The 18,950-nt window shown below is 31.1% G+C and overlaps 2 protein-coding genes across 3 annotated transcripts in view; one reads left to right on the forward strand and one right to left on the reverse strand.

Annotated features, from left to right (window-relative positions):
* The first annotated feature begins 510 nt into the window (after positions 1–510).
* LOC108746308 (synaptotagmin-10-like) overlaps positions 511–18,950 on the forward strand; it is a 30,778-nt gene continuing 12,338 nt past the window's right edge. For both annotated transcript variants that reach the window (XM_018482999.1, XM_018483000.1), the window contains exon 1: positions 511–721. In XM_018482999.1, coding sequence (XP_018338501.1) covers positions 631–721 — 91 coding nt within the window. In that variant the 5' untranslated portion in view covers positions 511–630. The remainder of the gene's footprint in view (positions 722–18,950) is intronic.
* Positions 3,897–18,950, reverse strand: part of LOC108746307 (adenylate kinase 7-like) — a 17,828-nt gene continuing 2,774 nt past the window's right edge. The window contains exons 3-12 of the mRNA XM_018482998.1: positions 18,653–18,794; positions 17,521–17,935; positions 16,795–16,885; positions 15,406–15,756; positions 15,106–15,311; positions 13,701–14,015; positions 12,965–13,116; positions 12,150–12,286; positions 10,409–10,567; positions 3,897–4,483 (exon numbers count right to left, since the gene is read on the reverse strand). Of these exons, the coding sequence (XP_018338500.1) occupies positions 4,148–4,483; positions 10,409–10,567; positions 12,150–12,286; positions 12,965–13,116; positions 13,701–14,015; positions 15,106–15,311; positions 15,406–15,756; positions 16,795–16,885; positions 17,521–17,935; positions 18,653–18,794 (2,304 nt within the window). The 3' untranslated portion in view covers positions 3,897–4,147. The remainder of the gene's footprint in view (positions 4,484–10,408; positions 10,568–12,149; positions 12,287–12,964; positions 13,117–13,700; positions 14,016–15,105; positions 15,312–15,405; positions 15,757–16,794; positions 16,886–17,520; positions 17,936–18,652; positions 18,795–18,950) is intronic.

Genomic DNA, 18,950 nt, shown 5'->3' on the forward strand with positions numbered 1-18,950 from the left:
AGAGGGAAGTATTATCCGGCACGAGTAACCAACGGAGACCTTCACCGAGACCGAGGAAGGTCGACATTGCCCTGTGCCTGTGCTGTGTGCTCGTAGCACCCCTCCCCATAGTAGCGGCAGGCAGGAGCACCCTCGATAGTATCAACCATCATGAGCAAGAGCAGCGGCGGCAGCAACAGCGGTAGAGATAGCAGCAACCCCTGCCGTTCTATCACGGCATAAAGAGGACATCATCGCCGCCACCACCACCACTGTTATCATCACTACAACTACAACCTTCTTTCCTGCTTACTGCGCTCACCCTGGCCTAGAGAGATAGCCTTGCTCCTGTGTGACGACTCGACGAGGGTAAGAGAAGCGACCGTGGCAACGGGGGATGCACGAGGGTCAAGAAGGGCGAGGTGCGGGGTTCGGCAAAGGGGGATGGACGCAGGCGCGAACGCAGACGCAATAAGCGAACGAAACGGCGCCGAGCATTCCGGCAACGCCAGACAACGCGGCACAATCGAGACGAGATAATCTCTCTCTCTTTCTCTCTCTCTCTCTCACTCTCTCTTTTACTGTGGAACGGAGCTTTAAACTACCCTTGTGACCATCCACCTACACAGTCAGTCCGATCGTGTACCGAAGATGGGAGTTGTGAAGACGGCGTCAGAGAGCATCCTCGAGGAAACCGTGATGCCGAGCGAGGAAGCGAATTACTCTCAGCAGGGTTACGCCGGTAAGGGAGTGGATTTCTTTTTCTTAGTTTTACGGGCAATAGAAAGAGAGAAACCTGGATCACGAGCGAGACCGTAGTCGGACTGAATCCGATGGAGCGCAAGACGAGCGCACCCCATAATATGAGGTGTGTATCAGGTGTCGCGATCAAGGTCACCCTGTTTGTCGTTCGCTCGCTCCTTCGTTCGGTTTCAGACCGGCTCCGGCACAGGAATTCGTATTACTCGCAACGCCGTAGCTTTAAAGGCGATGTGGCGAGCCGCCCACCCAAGACCGACTGCTAACAGGTGTTTGGAGATACAGATATACCGCCCGCGGTATATCTGTTCTCGTGCACCAATACTGCCGAGGAAATCCGATCTTTGCCGTTCTAACGTTAGATTATCGAGCACCGACTTAAAGTCACGATTTATGGGACTCTAGGGAATGCTAACAATGTCGTTTGATGACAAATTATTCGATCATTCCATTGATTGGTACTAATTAACAGGTACTAATTAACAGGTATTCGAATTAGTTCACACCTTCAATGTTAAGCTAAATTAAACTGAAAGATAGACGAAAATGTTATTTAAACATTAAATTAGTAGAGAGATTGATATTCCGAAATTTGATATTGGACGTACATTAAGGGTTAACCACTGCATTGCATCGCTTTCTGGTAGATTAAAGTGCATACCAATTAAACCATAACGCGTGCACTGAACTTTGGGCATGTCTCACAATTAAAGCAATATGTGCGATGATGTTCTATCTAACACGTTAATATTGACGTTGCTAATGTCGTGACTTGAGTGTGGTTGCGCATGCATGCTTCCAGTACGAAAAAGCAAGGCTTTAACACTATTTATACTTGTAAGAATCGATAAGTACGATAAAGTTTTACAAAGAACAAGGAGACTTTGCTTCTACATTCCCCCGCTTTGTGACAGTGTTGGCGGAAATTAGCAGGTGAGATAAATAGAATATTGTCTGCCGATCATTCGCGTAAGGAAACATCTGATCCAGATCTACTTTCAATACGGATATTACATTGTATTGATTAAAACCGGGTTACAGTAAATTGACCCAATTTCTGGCCGGTAGGCGCAAGAGTTTCGAATCGATTAGGCCGCGGGAATTAAAGTTACGTAGAACATTTGCAAGCTAATTGACCGCATACATTTCCTTAATTTTCAAATTTACTTTCATATGTGGCACACCCGAAAATAATTTATATTTATCTCACGATTCTCTGTTTATTTTTATGGCTGAATTATTCATAAAATTACTTGACACAAAGAGTATTTTCATATTTTTTTCATATCATAATAAAGTTAAAATAAGAGGCAAGGCAGTGTTGTGTTAATGTATCCTTGTATAAAAAAATATTTTACATTAAATACGAAGGTAAATCATATTTCACTGAGGGGATCTTTAATTCAAATATTGTTTATTTTACAAAAATAATACACACTTTGAGAATACATCATACTGTGATAAAATGCACAAAATAATTGTGAAATTTTTAACCTCATAATTGCTGAATGGTTCAATAAAGACTCACGATCTTTCCCAGAAGAAACTACATTTAGATATGCGCTTCCGTGAAAAGCCATAAAGAAAATTAATAAAATACTGAAAAATGAATAGTTTCGCACTTATATATATATATAATAGTTAGCACTTGATACACTATCCCTTATCGTAACAACGATATTAGTATATTATCTGCGTAATTAAATTGCACAGAGCATATAATTTGATTTGTAACAACGTCAATTAATTAACGTAACTTTTCATAAACGAAATAAACTTTTGTAAACAAAAGAAACAGTTTTTGTGAATTTGTTTTTAATAATAAGCTACTATTTTGCTTTTGTTACAAAAAAATACATAATCACGGATTATTTTCATTAATGCTGTAAATCAAATCTGCTGTCTTTCAATCTTTCATCTGTTCGGTGAATAGCTATATTATGATGTAGAAAGGCATACATTAAACTATGGGTAGAATTAGGTAAGTCAATGTTTTCCAGCTCGACTCCAAATGTAACAGACCAAAAATTAGACACGTTCCGAGAGTCAAGAAAATAATTGCAAAGCATTATACATGAGCGATCATCTATTGCCAGTTAACGCAATATTTCCTTACGATGTTGTTATTACGTCGTATTAACGCCATATCTCAAATTGTATAAAAATGTGATAATCAAAAATTCCATTTAAAAAATGGTGATAATGTTTTCCGTTGGTTGGCTTTATAAAACGACTGATTTAGCATTCTATATTTGTAACAACTTTTGAACTGAAGTGATTACAGTTGTGTAAGCTTTCCATAGAAACAGTTGTGTAAGCTTTCCATAGAAGACACAGTCTACCTGGTCAAGGACTGTAAACTCGTTGAAATCCTTTCCAAGAAATCGTACGTGCACAAATTCTAAACATTTATAGCAGAGATTTTTCTTTGTTATATACATAAGCTCTTCTTACATATCTATTTCTCGATAAAAGTTAATCCGATTTATAATCTTCGTTTCCTTTTAATGCAATTGATGCGTGTATAAAATGCGATTTCGTATCTAAGAGATAAACCCCTCGCTTCGAACGGTCAGCTTGAAACTCCTGCGTGTTGCATAACAGAATACTATAAGCGCTTGAATCCAAGATCAAATATGGGGATACAGAATATTTACATAGAATATTACATAAAATATTTACATATATTTAACCTAATGAAATGAGAAAGTTATGAAAAATTACAATATTTTTTTTAATATCGAATATGTGATCTAATTTAAAAAAAAAATACGTAGTAAGAGAGAAGAGATTATTTAAGTACGTCATGTTATTTTTAGTTCACTTTGCACGTGTCTAAAGGCAAAGTCACGTATGGATGAATATCGGCATTATTGGGTTAAAAAAGTAACATAAAAAAAATCGTCACAGTTAAGTTAACATAGTTATTATGCATGATGAGTTAATATTGAATATCAAAGAATATTTATATTGAACATTTTTTATTTAGGTATCTGGGAATTCGTGATCTTAAAACAAGATACATTACAGGAACAAATGTGTTATTAATATGGAATAAAAGTTAACTCTCGGAACTCACTTAATTATAAATATTTTCGTCAAAAATGTTAAATAATTAAATTTTTATCATGTTACATCTGCAAATTTAGATTGTTCTCATTAGAATATACTTAGTATTAATTTTTATGTCATTTTGATTTCTCGAAATTTATTAGTGTCTTTTAATTATCATAAATTAAATAGGTCTTCCTTAGTAACTGGATTACAGATTTTAGCGTCATCTCTGGAGAGTTAATAATTAGTAGGATGATAATGAATATATTGAAATGCAATTGGATTTTTGTCTTTAATTCGTCATGTTAAATATCCAGATTAGTAAGAATTTATTATCTACTTTAAGCTACCCACGTTAAGCTTCGCTTCCGATTTCGTCGGTAGTTTGTTCAGTAGAATCCAATTCCTCCTTTTCAGAATCATCAAATTTTTCATACTCAAAATTCTGTTCGAGTATCCACGTCGCATCTTCTTTTCTGTCCGCGTCTTGTATTTCGTTTCTTCTTATTTTGTCCGCGATGAATAATTCATCCTGCCTTTTGAGGAATTGTGCTACGTCGGCCTCCAATCCTTCCCTTGGAAGGACATCATTTTGTTGTCTGCCGATAATATCCAGGAGCATGCTCATTGTTTCCGTATAATCCGGTTCGAACATCTTTCCTTCGGGATTCTTTTTAAATAAATACTCGGCCTGAAAAACGAGAATATATTCGGATATTCTTCAGTGTAATATTTTACCCGTGAGTTTAGATGTCGAATATAATAACTAAAATATTTCGATACATGCAAGATTCATAACAAATCTGATAAATTAATTAAATTTGCAAATAAAATGCAGCGCGTTTTATTACAAATGGAAATGACTTAAAAGCATTTCCATTCGCACAATTCTCTTTTCAATTAAAATGCGTATATGGAACTTTTTCCGACTGTGTTGCAGTTTCTATATAATTAACCCGGCAGTGATCCTGCATTCTTCACCCGTATGCGAGAATACGCAAGAATGTAGGGTCGACCTCATAATCTGTTTAGGAACAGGTCGTGTGTCATCTACAACCGATATTACGACCCACTTTCCCTCTCAATGTCATTCGTTCTACTACGCTTGGATTTTTGCATCAGAATTCTTCTCGCGATTCTACATTGGACAACCCACGCATCGATTTACCTTCACCGTTTCAATTCTCCGCATTATCGTGAGAGCTTTGCCGTCGTTTTATTTCTAGCTGCAACAATGATTGACACAACAATGCGGCTATCATAAATGCTGCTACATAGTTTTGCCGTAAACAATACCTAATGCGAGATCGTTCGACAATAAACGGAAATGGCGAATCTCGATCGACATTTACGAAATGTGAAAGTTATAGGATATTACGCGGAAGACCGTTATTTATTATTAAGTTTGTAATTGTTTATTGTAGGAATAGTTAAGCTACGTTCCAGTTCCATTATTTTCTATTATTATACCAAATTGATATTTACGGGTTTACGAATTTAGTAATTAATAGTGATAGAAATTTAATGATGTTCCTTTTGCATTGTATTTTAAACAACTAATGAATTATTATCTACCTGAATATTAACACCAGCATGAGGTTTGCCGCTGTTAATAAATTAGTTACTGCTGCGGTAAGCGTCATCTCTATATTTTACATATACATGAATATCTACGTGACGCCGATACAATACAGTCAATACGCCCTTGTATGTATATATCACACAATGCTCTCTTTCTTCTCTCTCTTTAAATGAAAATATAAGTTTAATATGTATCGTAAATAATATTACGTATAAGAGATAATTTTAAAACGTTTTAAAAAATTAAAAAATATATTTTCACTCAAAAATGTTTTTAGTTAATTTGTTTTTAGTTAATAATGTTCCTTTCTGCGTTATGTTTTGAACTGCTAATGATTATACCTGAGTATTAACATTGTTTACATGGGATTCGTTATATATACTGTTAATAAATTAATTACTATTGCAAGAAGGATCTTTTTATATTTTATTAATTAATGCAGAGAATGACTTATAAAAAAGATTATTAGCAATTTAGCTATTAATTAGTATTCTTTTTATGTTATATTAAATAAAGATATATTAGTCTGTTTTTTATTTTAATATAGGCCATTTCCGTTTATCGGTTTTCTTTAATATATTATTGTTAATAAATTAATTACTGTTGCAAAAAAGGTCTTTCTATATTTTATTAATTAATACAGAAAATTATTCATAAAAAAGATTATTGGCAATTAGCTATTAACCAGTATTATTTCTATATTATATTAAATAAAGATATATTAGTCTGTTTTTTAATACAATGTACATTGATTTTCTTTAATATATTTTCTCTCTCCAGCAGCAGTCACGTACAATTTAATGTTTTTTATTCAATTTTCTCTACATGATATTGCAAAATACTTTTTAATAGATATATTTGTTGTTACAATATTGTGATAGCGAGAGGCTTAAACTTAAGTCTTACAGAGATTTGTTAATGGAAAATTGAAACATTACAACGTAAAAAGGGCTTTTGTATTGTATTGTGTAATTTTTCAAAATTCTTTATTTTCTTACAAAAACAGTTGTCGAAAGTATAAATAATTTGACCAAGTATTTGCTCTATTTTAAAACTCGTTAACTCATTATTTCTCACCAAAATTATCTGTCGAGACGACGATGATGCAATTTGTGAAAACATAAAATCTTGTTACGTCGCTCATTTTATTTATAGCAGTGTAATTGTTATATTACGTTGCATTCGTAATTCTAACATAGTCATGACGTCACATTTCGCCCATCGTTATTAATTCTTCTCTGTAACTTAGTCCGCGCAACTGGCAGCACGCTCTTATGCAAGAATGTCTAAAGATACTGGCTTATTGTTGCGTTATCGTGTTCTACTCGTATTTCCTTGCAATCTCGTATTCGCTTGTGTCTCGATATTTCCCAAACAACGTTAGAATCCTGTTTTGTTTGCACACGGTCCGCATAGAAATGATCACATTATCTATACGTCTAAGAGAGTGTTTTATTGTATTGTGCAGTGACAGGTAATAATGAAAGTATATGGCTCAGAAAATTTAGTTAAAACCACACAAGTCCAATGTAATATTTAAAATAGAAAACAATATATCTACACGTATAATCTCAATGGTCACGGTTTTTTTTTCGTAATTACACGAAATGGCAACTGAAAGTACTTAGTAAATCGATTTCGAATACATGAAGAGAATAACATACGATTAAATCTTTATAAATCGAGTTTGTGGTAGTAATCGAGAGAGTGATAGTCAAGGCAAATATAAAACTCTACTAAAGATAATAAAGACTGTCAAAAAAGTTTATAATAAATGTAATTTACTAAATATAGATTGTGACAACACTTTGTTGCGATAACATGAAAAAGTACTGGTGTATCAAAATTTTACCAGACGATGCTTCACCAGACTTAGAGTCGGTATCTAAATAATTAAGGTAATACAATAAAATTTTTATCAGACAGCCAACATTTCTCTCCATCTAATTCGCAGCTTGTGATGGAAAATATATAGTCGCAATACTCTCAAAATTTAAATAGTATACGATATGACAGATCTACTATCTTTATAAATTTGTGCATTTAGAGAAAGGCATAATGATGGCAACTATAAAGGGCAACTGCACAAGTTAAATTAGTATGCATAGCTGAATAACCTAATGTGCATAATTAAATAAATTATGTAATTTACAACAATTATAAAATAATTTATTTAACTATGTTAACATTAATTCTACATTAATTCTACACATAATACTTGTCACCTTTATAGTTACTACCATTATGTCTTTTTCTCTGAATGTAATGATGAAGAAGATAGATCTCTCCAGCGTCTTAATAAATATAACCAAGAATTATAAGAGGGATATAAAAAACTTTTGGAAGCTCAGGTCAATAGATGAATGGAAGAAATTCTATTTTTTTATCGCTAAAAGAGATAATACATTACGGAATGATGTAGTCGTAAATGTCCCTCAATAAACAATAATTCCGAATTGCTTATCCGTTTTATCCCTACATTATTTCTTGGCTTGTTTTCTGAAACTGCATTTATATGAAATGATTATCTTTTAAATAATGAATTCTAAGAATTGAACATATTGCTACAATATCATGATATACTAATTTATTGAATCATTGGAAAACGTTGAATGCGAATTTATTTTATCTCCCTTTCCTATCCCTCTGACTTCTTTCCGTCTGTTCTTTTTTTCTTCTCATATCTTTTCTTACTCTTACTTACTCTTGCTTTTATCTATCCATTTATAAAACTATCTATATACAATGAGAACTTTCTATTACCAATTTTAATGAAAAAAAATTACTGTCTAAAAGAAAACATTGTAATGAATTGAAAGTGGACAAGAACTTTCTCCTACGTAGGCAATTTTAAGATTGAAGGAAATAGAAAATTGGAAAAATGAAGATCTAGGTGATGAGATTTGTCATTCGCAAAAAGGTTGTAAAGCGGATTACAGTGTTTCGCGTCGACAAAATTTATCTCAGCAACATCAAGAATATATCATATATTTATTTTTTAGTTAAATAATTGCAATCTAATACATATTTATATATAACGTTTATATAAAAAATTGTTTAAAATATTTTATTTCAGAAAATTAAAATATATACGTAAAATTAAGTAATTACACAAAATATATTTAAAAAAAACGAAATTTGTCTAACACTAAATTTGCGATAATTCAGATTGCGTTTGTATGATCTCTGAAGAGATCAATTGTGAATAATAAAATGAATTAAAACGATTACTGAAGCTGATAGTGAAAAAAATTGCTTATGCCCTTTGCGTTTCTCCGTAATAGCGGACCGATCAAAACCGACGAAGCTCGAAATCACGAAATTATAGATAGAAGGTCTCGATATAGTCGACAGAGAGCTAAGAGAACGGTCATGCTCCTATTCCCCTCGTGGTTCGATGCTCTGGAGTGGAACGGCGTCTAATCGCGAGCAGCAACCTATCGATTTCCACGGGAACGGGATTTGAAGTGTGAAAGTTGTTCTCGCATTTGCACATGTGAAAATGTTCCTTTCGCGGCGATTGCCGAACTGTGTCGAAAATCTAACGGAATTGCCTGGTTTGGCGATTTCTTAGAGTATTTCCACAGCGAATAGGTCCCATCGGAATTTTATTCGATAGACATGTCGTGTGCCTAACGCTTTTACTCCCATTAATTGCAGTCGCACATATCTACACGCGCGTATGCACGCGAGTTATCATTTTTTATAATTAACCCATAATGGGAACATATATATATTTTTTGTGACACTAAAGAAATATATAGGTCCTTGGGACACACCAAGTTTTTTTGTTATTAGTTTTAGAGGAAATTTTAAACTATATAAAAAAGTTTTACTATATAAAAACTTGCAACGCTGGATAAATATAGTAGATAATTAGTCTACATAAATAAAACAAAATAATGAAAAAAAATTGTGAGACATAAAATTATTTCAATTTATTACGTTATGTAAAAATTAGAAAAGTGTCCCAGGGTTACCAGAATCCATATGTTTCAGTTACGAGTAAATTCAAGCATAAATTTTCGTTTAAAATGTCATTTAAATTTACCAATTATTATTTAAAACTTTTAAATAACAAAAGTTATTGCAGTAGTAGTTTAATCTCGGAATATCTTTATGCTTGTTTAAATGAGATATTATTATACTTATTCAACAAAATTTTATAAATCTTTTAAATATAACGAGATATTTTTTAAACTACTTGTTGAGATTGTGATGAAAAAAAATACACTGCAATCCTTAATGGATGTTACATCCTTAATGGATGACGTAGATTTTTAAACCTTCAAAAGAAAAACAACATACATTTTACAATATAAAATCTTTCAATAATTTAAAACAATATATAATATTTCGTCAATAAACTTTTTACAATGCGCAAGCCCATATAACTCTTTTTTTTTTAAATTTGATTATTTCATCATGAACCAATTACAACAATGTCATAGGATTATTGACGCGAAATTCGAGCACGTGTTATGAAACGTATTATCTTGTGCAATAATTATTGATGTACATTTGTACAAAAAAGCTTATCTTTTAACTTTTAACTCTTGTATTCCCGGACATTAATAACTTTTCGTTTGACGAGGGATAATCATCAAACATCTTATCGTTTTCTCGGATATACCAATGAACTGTGAATTTAATCGAATTAAAAATGGGCCATTTGACGTAATTTTATTTTAGAGTTCCTTTAGTACAACAAGCTAAATTCGTTTAAACTGATGGAGTTTAGTTCGTCGGAACGCAGCGATATAATTATAATTTATTTCTCACAGCACATTGTGCGAGTTTGGCAAGTTAATTTTATTGTATTTCTGTGTGACATTTTTTGTTTTTGCTTTACATAATTTCAAATTATTATTTCAACTACTAACAAGTACTAACCAGTAATTGGCGACACTTATGATGAAAGTGTACGAGTACGTACATCGTTTTTCGTAATTGAATACAGTATGGTATTTCCGTAGTAATAATAGAACCAGAATAAAAGTTGATAAAAGATAACAAACGGTGATATATACTAACGAGAAAGTCTATTGGATCCTCCGGTCGTAACTTTGCCACTTCTATCAAAGCTTCTGTCAGCATTGGAAAAACATACTCCATCAGATACTGGCGTAACGGCTCTGCCAAAATACAAAGTCTCTCCTCCTCCTCTAATTTCAACTTCTCCATCAGGTTTGTCTGTAAAAGACAATACTTTATTGGTCACGCGATTTATATTACTGGATTACATGGCAATGGATTATGCTGCTGAGAGTCGAAGACATTCGAATCCAGACAAATTAATTTTATTCTTTTTCCTGAAGCTAACATGGAATCTGTTAGATTCATTTAATTATAAATCTTTGTCAAAAATATTAAAATTAACCTTCTTTATGTTAAATCTGCAAATTTGGATTGTTACTATTGAATTATGCTTAATACTCATTCTTGTTTATATGCCATTTTGGTATCTTAAAATTAATTTATGCCTTTTAATTAACATTTCTTACATTAGTTTTACAGCTCCAGCGTTAATTACTGTATTACAGATTTTGGCGATTTTACAAAAGAAAGTTAATTTAGAGGACACATATCTTGCAATTCCCATTTTATAAAATAATCATGAATAAGAGAAAGATTTGAACTATAATAGACATGTCATAAGATTGTTATTTTACGATGATTAACACGAGAAAAGAAATCTTGTTAGAATATAGATAATTTAATATTTGTATTATATAATATTTTAGAAATTTGTGTTCTTGATTCTTGTTCCGCTCTAGCTGAATGATTACCGTTGTATAATTATGATTTTACAAAGAGTCATCTTATGAGCGGCCAACCGTGATCGATACGCATTTGCATTTGCCGCTAGCTCGAATCGCTAATGTATAAACTACAAGTATAAACTTCGTATGCAAAAAAGTCTCGTAAACTTCAAACGCGACTAATCTAGTCGCGTAACTTTGCCAGATACGCAGATTGCAAAAAAATAGATTAATATTGCAAGCGAGTACTTCAACTCATCCGGTTCGTTTAATCTTTATATCCGCTTACGAACTACTAATTCGCCTTCAAAAATGATTTTCAAATTTGAAAATTTTATACTGATTTGCAAAACAATATAATATGCGTTGCAAACATCTGTAGCGGAAATATGGGAAATGTTGGCCTAGTAGAAATATTCGTCGTTATATAGGCATCGCCAGGATCAATAGCGTGGCGTTCATGGTTGACGGTACGATTCCATTGAAAGAAAAGCCGAATATCTGCTTTCAGAATCACGCCCAGCTAAGCAGAAACTTATTAATTCATGCTGTCATGATTACGTTGGATAGATTAAAACTCGTTTATAACAAACATACATTGCAAATAATATAAAAGTAATATAAAAAAAGAAATAAGAAAGTTAGCATACGCTGATTATACTCACTCTATAAATTATATTATACTAGTTATTGCAAATGTGATTTTATTTTATTTTCATTGAGAATCAAATATATTATATCAGTTTATACTTTAAGCAACTGAAGGCAATTTTGCCGTTTGGCAATTTTAATAATTAAAATGGTTTATATATAAATAATTTATGTATATCGGCCAACCTGATATTAAAATATTAATATAAATTTTGTGAATTAATTTATTGTGTATACCGTACTAATTCAATAATTCCTTGAACATATGAATATTAATAGAAAATGCGGAATAAATTAAAATATATTCAATTACATATATAATTTTAAAATTTAATTTGTATGTATTAAAAGTATGTACAAACCCAGTCCATTTTCTTTTCACGCTGTCTTTTATATTCCAAAATTTCTTGCTCTTTTCGCAATTTTTCCGCCATTTCAGCAGCTTGTGTTTCTGCTTCAACGCGTTTCCGAGCAACTTCCATTTCCTCAGCTGTTGGTCCTAGATGGAAAAAAAGTATTTCAACGTTGTAACTTCTAATATTCTATCTAAGAGATAAAATTATGAAAAAACAAACATGATAAGTTAATAATAATAGATTCCAGAGTAATAAATAAATTTTATAAGATCCCTTTAATTTAAAAGCTTTTTTTATCATCGTAATATTGAATCAATAAAAAAGTAACTTTGATATTATTTTATTAATCCGTACAAAAGCCAATATCTTTGGTTAACGCTAATTGAACTAATTGGATGTTATTTTTTTCTTTTTGTAGATCGCAGATATAATTAAGATACGAACAAAGAAAAAACAAACTAAGATTGTCCAGTGGCGAAAGGGTCGACCTTTAGCTAACGAGAAATACAAGCATATTAAAAATTAAGGTCGCTGAAATTATTACTTGATACTTTGAAGAAAGTTTTTATCTCATGATTCAACAGCTTCATTAAAGAATAAGTCCTCTTTAATAAATTTTACTTCAAACAATAGGAGATGTTATCTCGTGACATTTATCTTTTCGTCAGTTTAGACATGACTAGGAATAATGGGTGTACGGTAACAGAACATGCACAATAATATTAGAAACGGATAAAAAATGTTGATGCGCGAATTACAAAGTATGGAAAAAAAATTGATATGATATAAAATCGAAAGAGAGAATATGAATTATCGCGCACCGTAATTTCTTGGTTTTCCTAATTTTTCCAGGCACTGATAAATCGTAGGAAACATATCCGGGCAAGTGTCAGTTTCCACAGAGATGATAAGTGGATGTATTTCCATTTCGTCGAATAATTGTAACGGCGTGTTATCGTCCGTATTTCTCTCTCTAGAATATTAATCATGTTCTAATGTATGTATGTTTGTTGCATAACTTTTGTACAAATAAAACTTACACATTTTTACGATCAATAAGTTATTTACACGAATTGCATTTGCATAATTTTAACTGTTTGTTTGCACAATGTAAAAAAAAAAAACTATTTGTAGATCATAGTAATGATTAATTAATTTTATTATTTAAATTATTATATATTTAAATACAGTTTGCAGAAAAATAGAAGTAGGTTTTTATTAACATATAAAAAACATAAAAAGCACTCAACTGAAAATTCTTTGATCAAATTAAAGTCGCTCGAGTGAGTCCTGTTTTAAGTTGTGCCATAGCGTAAAATAACTAAATTGTCGCGTAATTTTTAACTTATCATGATGTATTTGATTTTTTCACTTATTACATTTTTTGCGGATGTAATCGATCTTTATCCATTTTTCAAGATTGAAAGTTAACTTCAATATCGATTTCTTTATCAAAGCTATCATGATATGAATAAACCGCGTTTTCTTGTTATGAACGTAGACACTTTTAAGCCATAGATATTTCTTTTCCATCTTGCATACATGATTAATATCTACCTGTATTCTCTCATGCGTCGTAGCATGTGTTCCTCCGTATAATGTGTGTTTTGTATTTCCCTTTCTGGAAGATTTATTATTCGTTCCTTCAAAAACTCGTCACTCGCTTCCAAAACGATGATCAATTCCGGTAGAATCGCCGTATTAACATTTCTAATTTCGACATTGTCGTCCATGAATTTTTCTTCGATTTCTTCTAAATCGTCCTTGCTGATCAAAAATAGATTCCTGGCATGTTTAAGGGTCTTCGGGTGTCCATCCATCACGTAACCTTGATTCAAACAGTCCTTCGAATTCAACCGGTTTAGGAACAACCTTTAACGTTAATTGATATTTCTATTATCATCTTTTTAATAATATAAAATATCGTTTGTTAATATAATAATATTAATTGAATTATTTGTTTTAAAAGATAAATTTTAAATCTTATTAAAATTAATATTTTAAAATTTGCAGCCACAGAATTTAACAGTTTTAATTTTAATCTGCATTTAATCTTCCGCAGCTGACATGTCTATTGAATCCATTTAATTAAATATAATTGAGTAACTCCAATAATTTTTAATTTGTAGATATAATAAAGAATGTATGTTACATCTACAAAGTGTGAATTAGTGTTATTAAAGTAAGCTTAGTATTCACACATACACACATTATTTTTTATACGAGTTATGTTATTTTGAAATTAATTAGTGCGTTTCATTTAATATAAGTTCAATGAATTTCACAGACATCAGTAACAGATTTTGACGTCAACTTCGAAGAAGTAAATGTACCGTTTCTAGGTAAACAATTTAAGTATTATTTTCGACTTAAGTACTTTCTTGCAACATATTACATCTACGTTACAAAGTTGGCGAAGCGTGGTTTGTAACCTACAGGCGGTGTATAATGAAATTTATTCTACAATGTTGGATAGATGTTTATGTCGAAAATTTTGATGTGTATATTGTGTAACTTATCTGACAAGGGAATACGTTCAAAAAGTATATAACGTGTGCTCTAACTGTATCTAGCTACTCCATTAGTTCCAGAAAGTGTGGAAAAAAAAATGTACAAGAATGTATGTTCATTTATTACGAATTCGCACGTTTTTTATTGTACATGCATTGCCGACGCATCGATCCGAATGGAACGTAACGTAGGAACACGTAAATGAGTTCGCTTTTTATGCAATTAGTGTTTTCGGAGGAAGCCATTCTAACTTTAACGTGAACTGGACCATTGCATCATTATGCCGTTAATTAGATAACGTTTCAATGTGATTACAGCACCGCAACGCAGGAAACGAAGCTGATTAACGATGTAAATTTCCTAAATACGAGCTTGTGAAGCTAAGCTCAAATAAATGTTGCTGAAAGCATAGCAAAATTTGTAGAACTAGCACATTATAATATTTACTTACTTATTTAAGATGGTATCATCGAGACGGCCATTATTCACTGCCATGTTGGACCGAATCTCATCAAGCTCTTTTTTCAATCTTTCCAGATTGACCTCTCTTTTATCGTCTGCTTCTTCTTGAGTTATTTTATTCTCGTCGTTTTCTGCTGTATCCCTCAGGTCATCTTCTCGTTCTGTATCTGCTTCCACAGCTTCAATGTCGTCGATCTTAGAATCACGATTGTTGATTTTATTGCTAATTGTTATATTCAGAATGCGTATTGATAACAATTGGTCTTTTCGCGAATAAATACACGCTTACCAATTTTTGGATTGTATCAGAGATCAACGTTTTCACATGAATATAATGTATTCCATAATAATTTGCAAGATATCGAGCAATCCGTGTTTTCCCAGATGCTGGCGGACCAAGAACGACTATTTTCACTGGGTGTAGATTTCGCGCTGTTTTATATTCATTTATGACTATGTCTACAACGTCTCGAAATGGCATCTCAAAATACCATTGTATTCGGTCAATGATGTACACAGGATTGATGTTTAAATCCACTGTCATTTGGTCATATATCCGCTGTGACACTTCCGGCAACGAAAGAGCTTCTTTTTTCGATACATATTTTACATTACCGGTAGTTAAGTCTTCACTGATTTTCTGTTTACAAACATGTTAGATAAAAATGCTTTATGTATCGAAGTACATTTACTTTTAATTTTCTTGTTTTGTTTTACAATATTTTAAAAATTTATTTTACTTTTAAAAGCCTCCTTTTCGTTTTATACTGGAAGTTAAGACCTAACTGACTTTCTGTTTACAATCACATTAATCGGAAGCTAAATATATTTTATGTATCGCAATACATTTAATTTTTAATTCCTTATTATGCAATTTCTTGAAAATTTATATTTTACTTTTAAAAAGATATAAAAAAGTAAAAATACATAATTATCTTATATATAATCTATAATGTATAATTATCCATATGTATAATCTATATTCATATATAATTATCATATAGTTTTTAGTTATAATAAGTATACAATATTGTGCACTTTTAATACTTTCTCCACTAAACAACATCATATTATTTTTTAAAAATAAAATGAATAATAATAAAATGTATAATACTAAAAGTATATACATATATAATAAGTACAAAATGATAATGCGGAAAACTAATACATTTGCGTCTTATGAAAATTTTTACATAATGGAACAGCTTGCACGCGATATGTAAATCTTCACAATAAAGAAAATATTCGTAAATTATTGTGAAGAGTTAATATTCTCTATCCTTTGATGGACTTGTTTAAAAAAAAGTCAACTTTAAAAACTTGATTCCTTGCTCCGTATTACTTGTGTAAACCAGTTTATGCAAGTAGGACGAAGAATGTTTTTAAAACTGATTTGCGCGAGTAAATCTAAATATGAATCAGATTAATGAAATCAACCCTCATTTTAAATAATTTAGGTCAATATACGTTTATACTAAAAAAATAACGCAATAAAGATTATCATAATGGTTTTCAATTTGTCTACGTTTTCCTTATTGCAAATATGCATATTTAATCGCACATAATATTGTTCCAATATTTTTTTTTGTAAAATAAAAAATATAATTTTAAAAATTTAAGAAAATATTTTATATAATATTTTTATATTTAGTTTGTCAATAAGTGAAAGAATTCGTACCTTAACAATCGTATTTTGAGAGATTAATTCCCGCTCTACTGCCACGATATATTGCACCGGAGGCCAATTTTGTAATACTGAAGATACAGTTCTGAAAATCAAATTACTTGTAACAGTAAGCGGATTTGGTTAACCAGACAATTAGAACTCCAGCGTGTTCAAATAAGCTTACGTTAACATCCCATATTGAGGTATAAAAATTTATAGAATATTAAACTTTTTCAGAGATCATACATATAATATTAAATATTTTGAAATTGCGATATTTATGATTTCTAGTATTTCTACATTATATGTATATAATATAAACTATTTTATTATCATTTTACTGTTATTATTATTTTCATAATAAGTCAATTCTCTTTAGAAAGAACATTACTTATATAAAAATATTGATTTATAAAATTGTGTTTTTTGATATTAAATACAAAAAATAAAATTGATAAAAAATAGCATTACATTGTTATAAAATGTTATATTGCAGTACTGCTATATTAATAATCCAGTTACATAATATTAATAATTTGATAATACTAGATCTAGTTTAAATTTAAAGATGATATTAATAAGAAAAAGTTTTACTGCAGATATTATTTTATATTGCAAATAAGCATTAAATTTCTTATACCTATAACTTATTTCAAGGCGCACCTTAAAACAGATGTCAATATTGCAATTTCTCGAACAAGATAAATGTTTTTATATTTCTTTTCTATTATCACTCACGCGGCCAAATCACGAACATGTAAAAGAGGTATCTTGTTCCGCCCTTTGCCAAATATAGGTAATAAAGGCGCGTTTTGCCATGCCATTTTATACAGATAATGAAGTGGACCTTCCTCCTCACCGTATGTGATGCCGCAGCAAATAACCAACGTTCGTAATTTGTTCTTTAAATTAGCGATTTTCTTTACAGCCACAACCTCTCTCTCACATTGTATGTGTTCCTTATAATTCGGATGAGGTTTTCGTTTTCGATAATCTGCTTCCGTGAATGGTAAATCTGGATCTGCTGGATCTAACGGCTTCGTGAAAGCCCACGTCATTATAGTGGAAATTAAAATAAAATGTCTTGTTGGCTCTTTTTGTTTAAAAGCTTTTGGCGATATTTTTTTCATATTTTCCAACATTTTAATAATCTCTGAAAGTAGAAGAGACTGTATTTATTGTATCGATAAGAGCTACATGACTGTAAATTTTAAAGCCAGTTCTTTATTTTTTAATAATGGTTTAACGCATCAAGCAGCTTTTTATTATTTAACCGGTATTTTTAAACGGTAAAGCAAACTAGGTATAAATACATCGTTATTTATTCCCTAATAGAACAGAAAACAAAAATTTAAATAACAATAAATGACATTAGATCGATATGTGATAATGCACAGTAAGGGAAAAACCTTATGAAAATTTAAACAGTGTGTAGGTATTTAATTCGTAGTAATTATACAATGTAATTTAAAATGCGTTATTTCAATGCTCAAAATATACAACATGATTTTTCAAGGGTATTTTTTTCATTAAAAAATTTTATGTAAATATTTTTAATAATGAAAAATATATAATGTAATATAAATAATATATTTTAACACTTTCTTCTCTTGACGTCACGTTAAATGTAAACATGCGGAAGAATAATGAAATTACATCTTAATTTTTAATTAAGGCGAATTTCATTTTCAAACTGCGTCTATCGCAATTTGTAAGAAACGACGAAGAGATCTGATTTAATGATTAATGAAATGTATTGACTTAAAATGCAAAAATTTTATTAGAAATAAATAATAACTTATTTCTTTATAACAATTATTTTTCTTCTAATAGTCTTAAAAGGAAAATGATATATTTGTATTAAATGTACCCTTCAAAACCCAACATGCCTCTTTGATCTGGTCTGGTTCCTGTGTAATGTCGTAGATAAGAATACCGCAGGTCATTAACTCAGACAAAAAAAGGTCTTTGTCATCCGAGTTGATCACTATTACGTCCTCTGGATAAGAGTACTATCGGAGAGTGACAAAATCTAATGATATTATGTATTAACAAATTTAACACGCTTTTTTATTGTAGATTTGTTTACTTTCACAGAAGTATTTTATTATACCTCATCTTATTTTATTATCAATTCTCGTATCATGCAAAATATATATAAATATATA

The sequence above is a fragment of the Trachymyrmex septentrionalis genome, unplaced genomic scaffold (assembly GCF_001594115.1).
Source record: "Trachymyrmex septentrionalis isolate Tsep2-gDNA-1 unplaced genomic scaffold, Tsep1.0 scaffold165, whole genome shotgun sequence".
NCBI classification, from domain to species: domain Eukaryota; kingdom Metazoa; phylum Arthropoda; class Insecta; order Hymenoptera; family Formicidae; genus Trachymyrmex; species Trachymyrmex septentrionalis.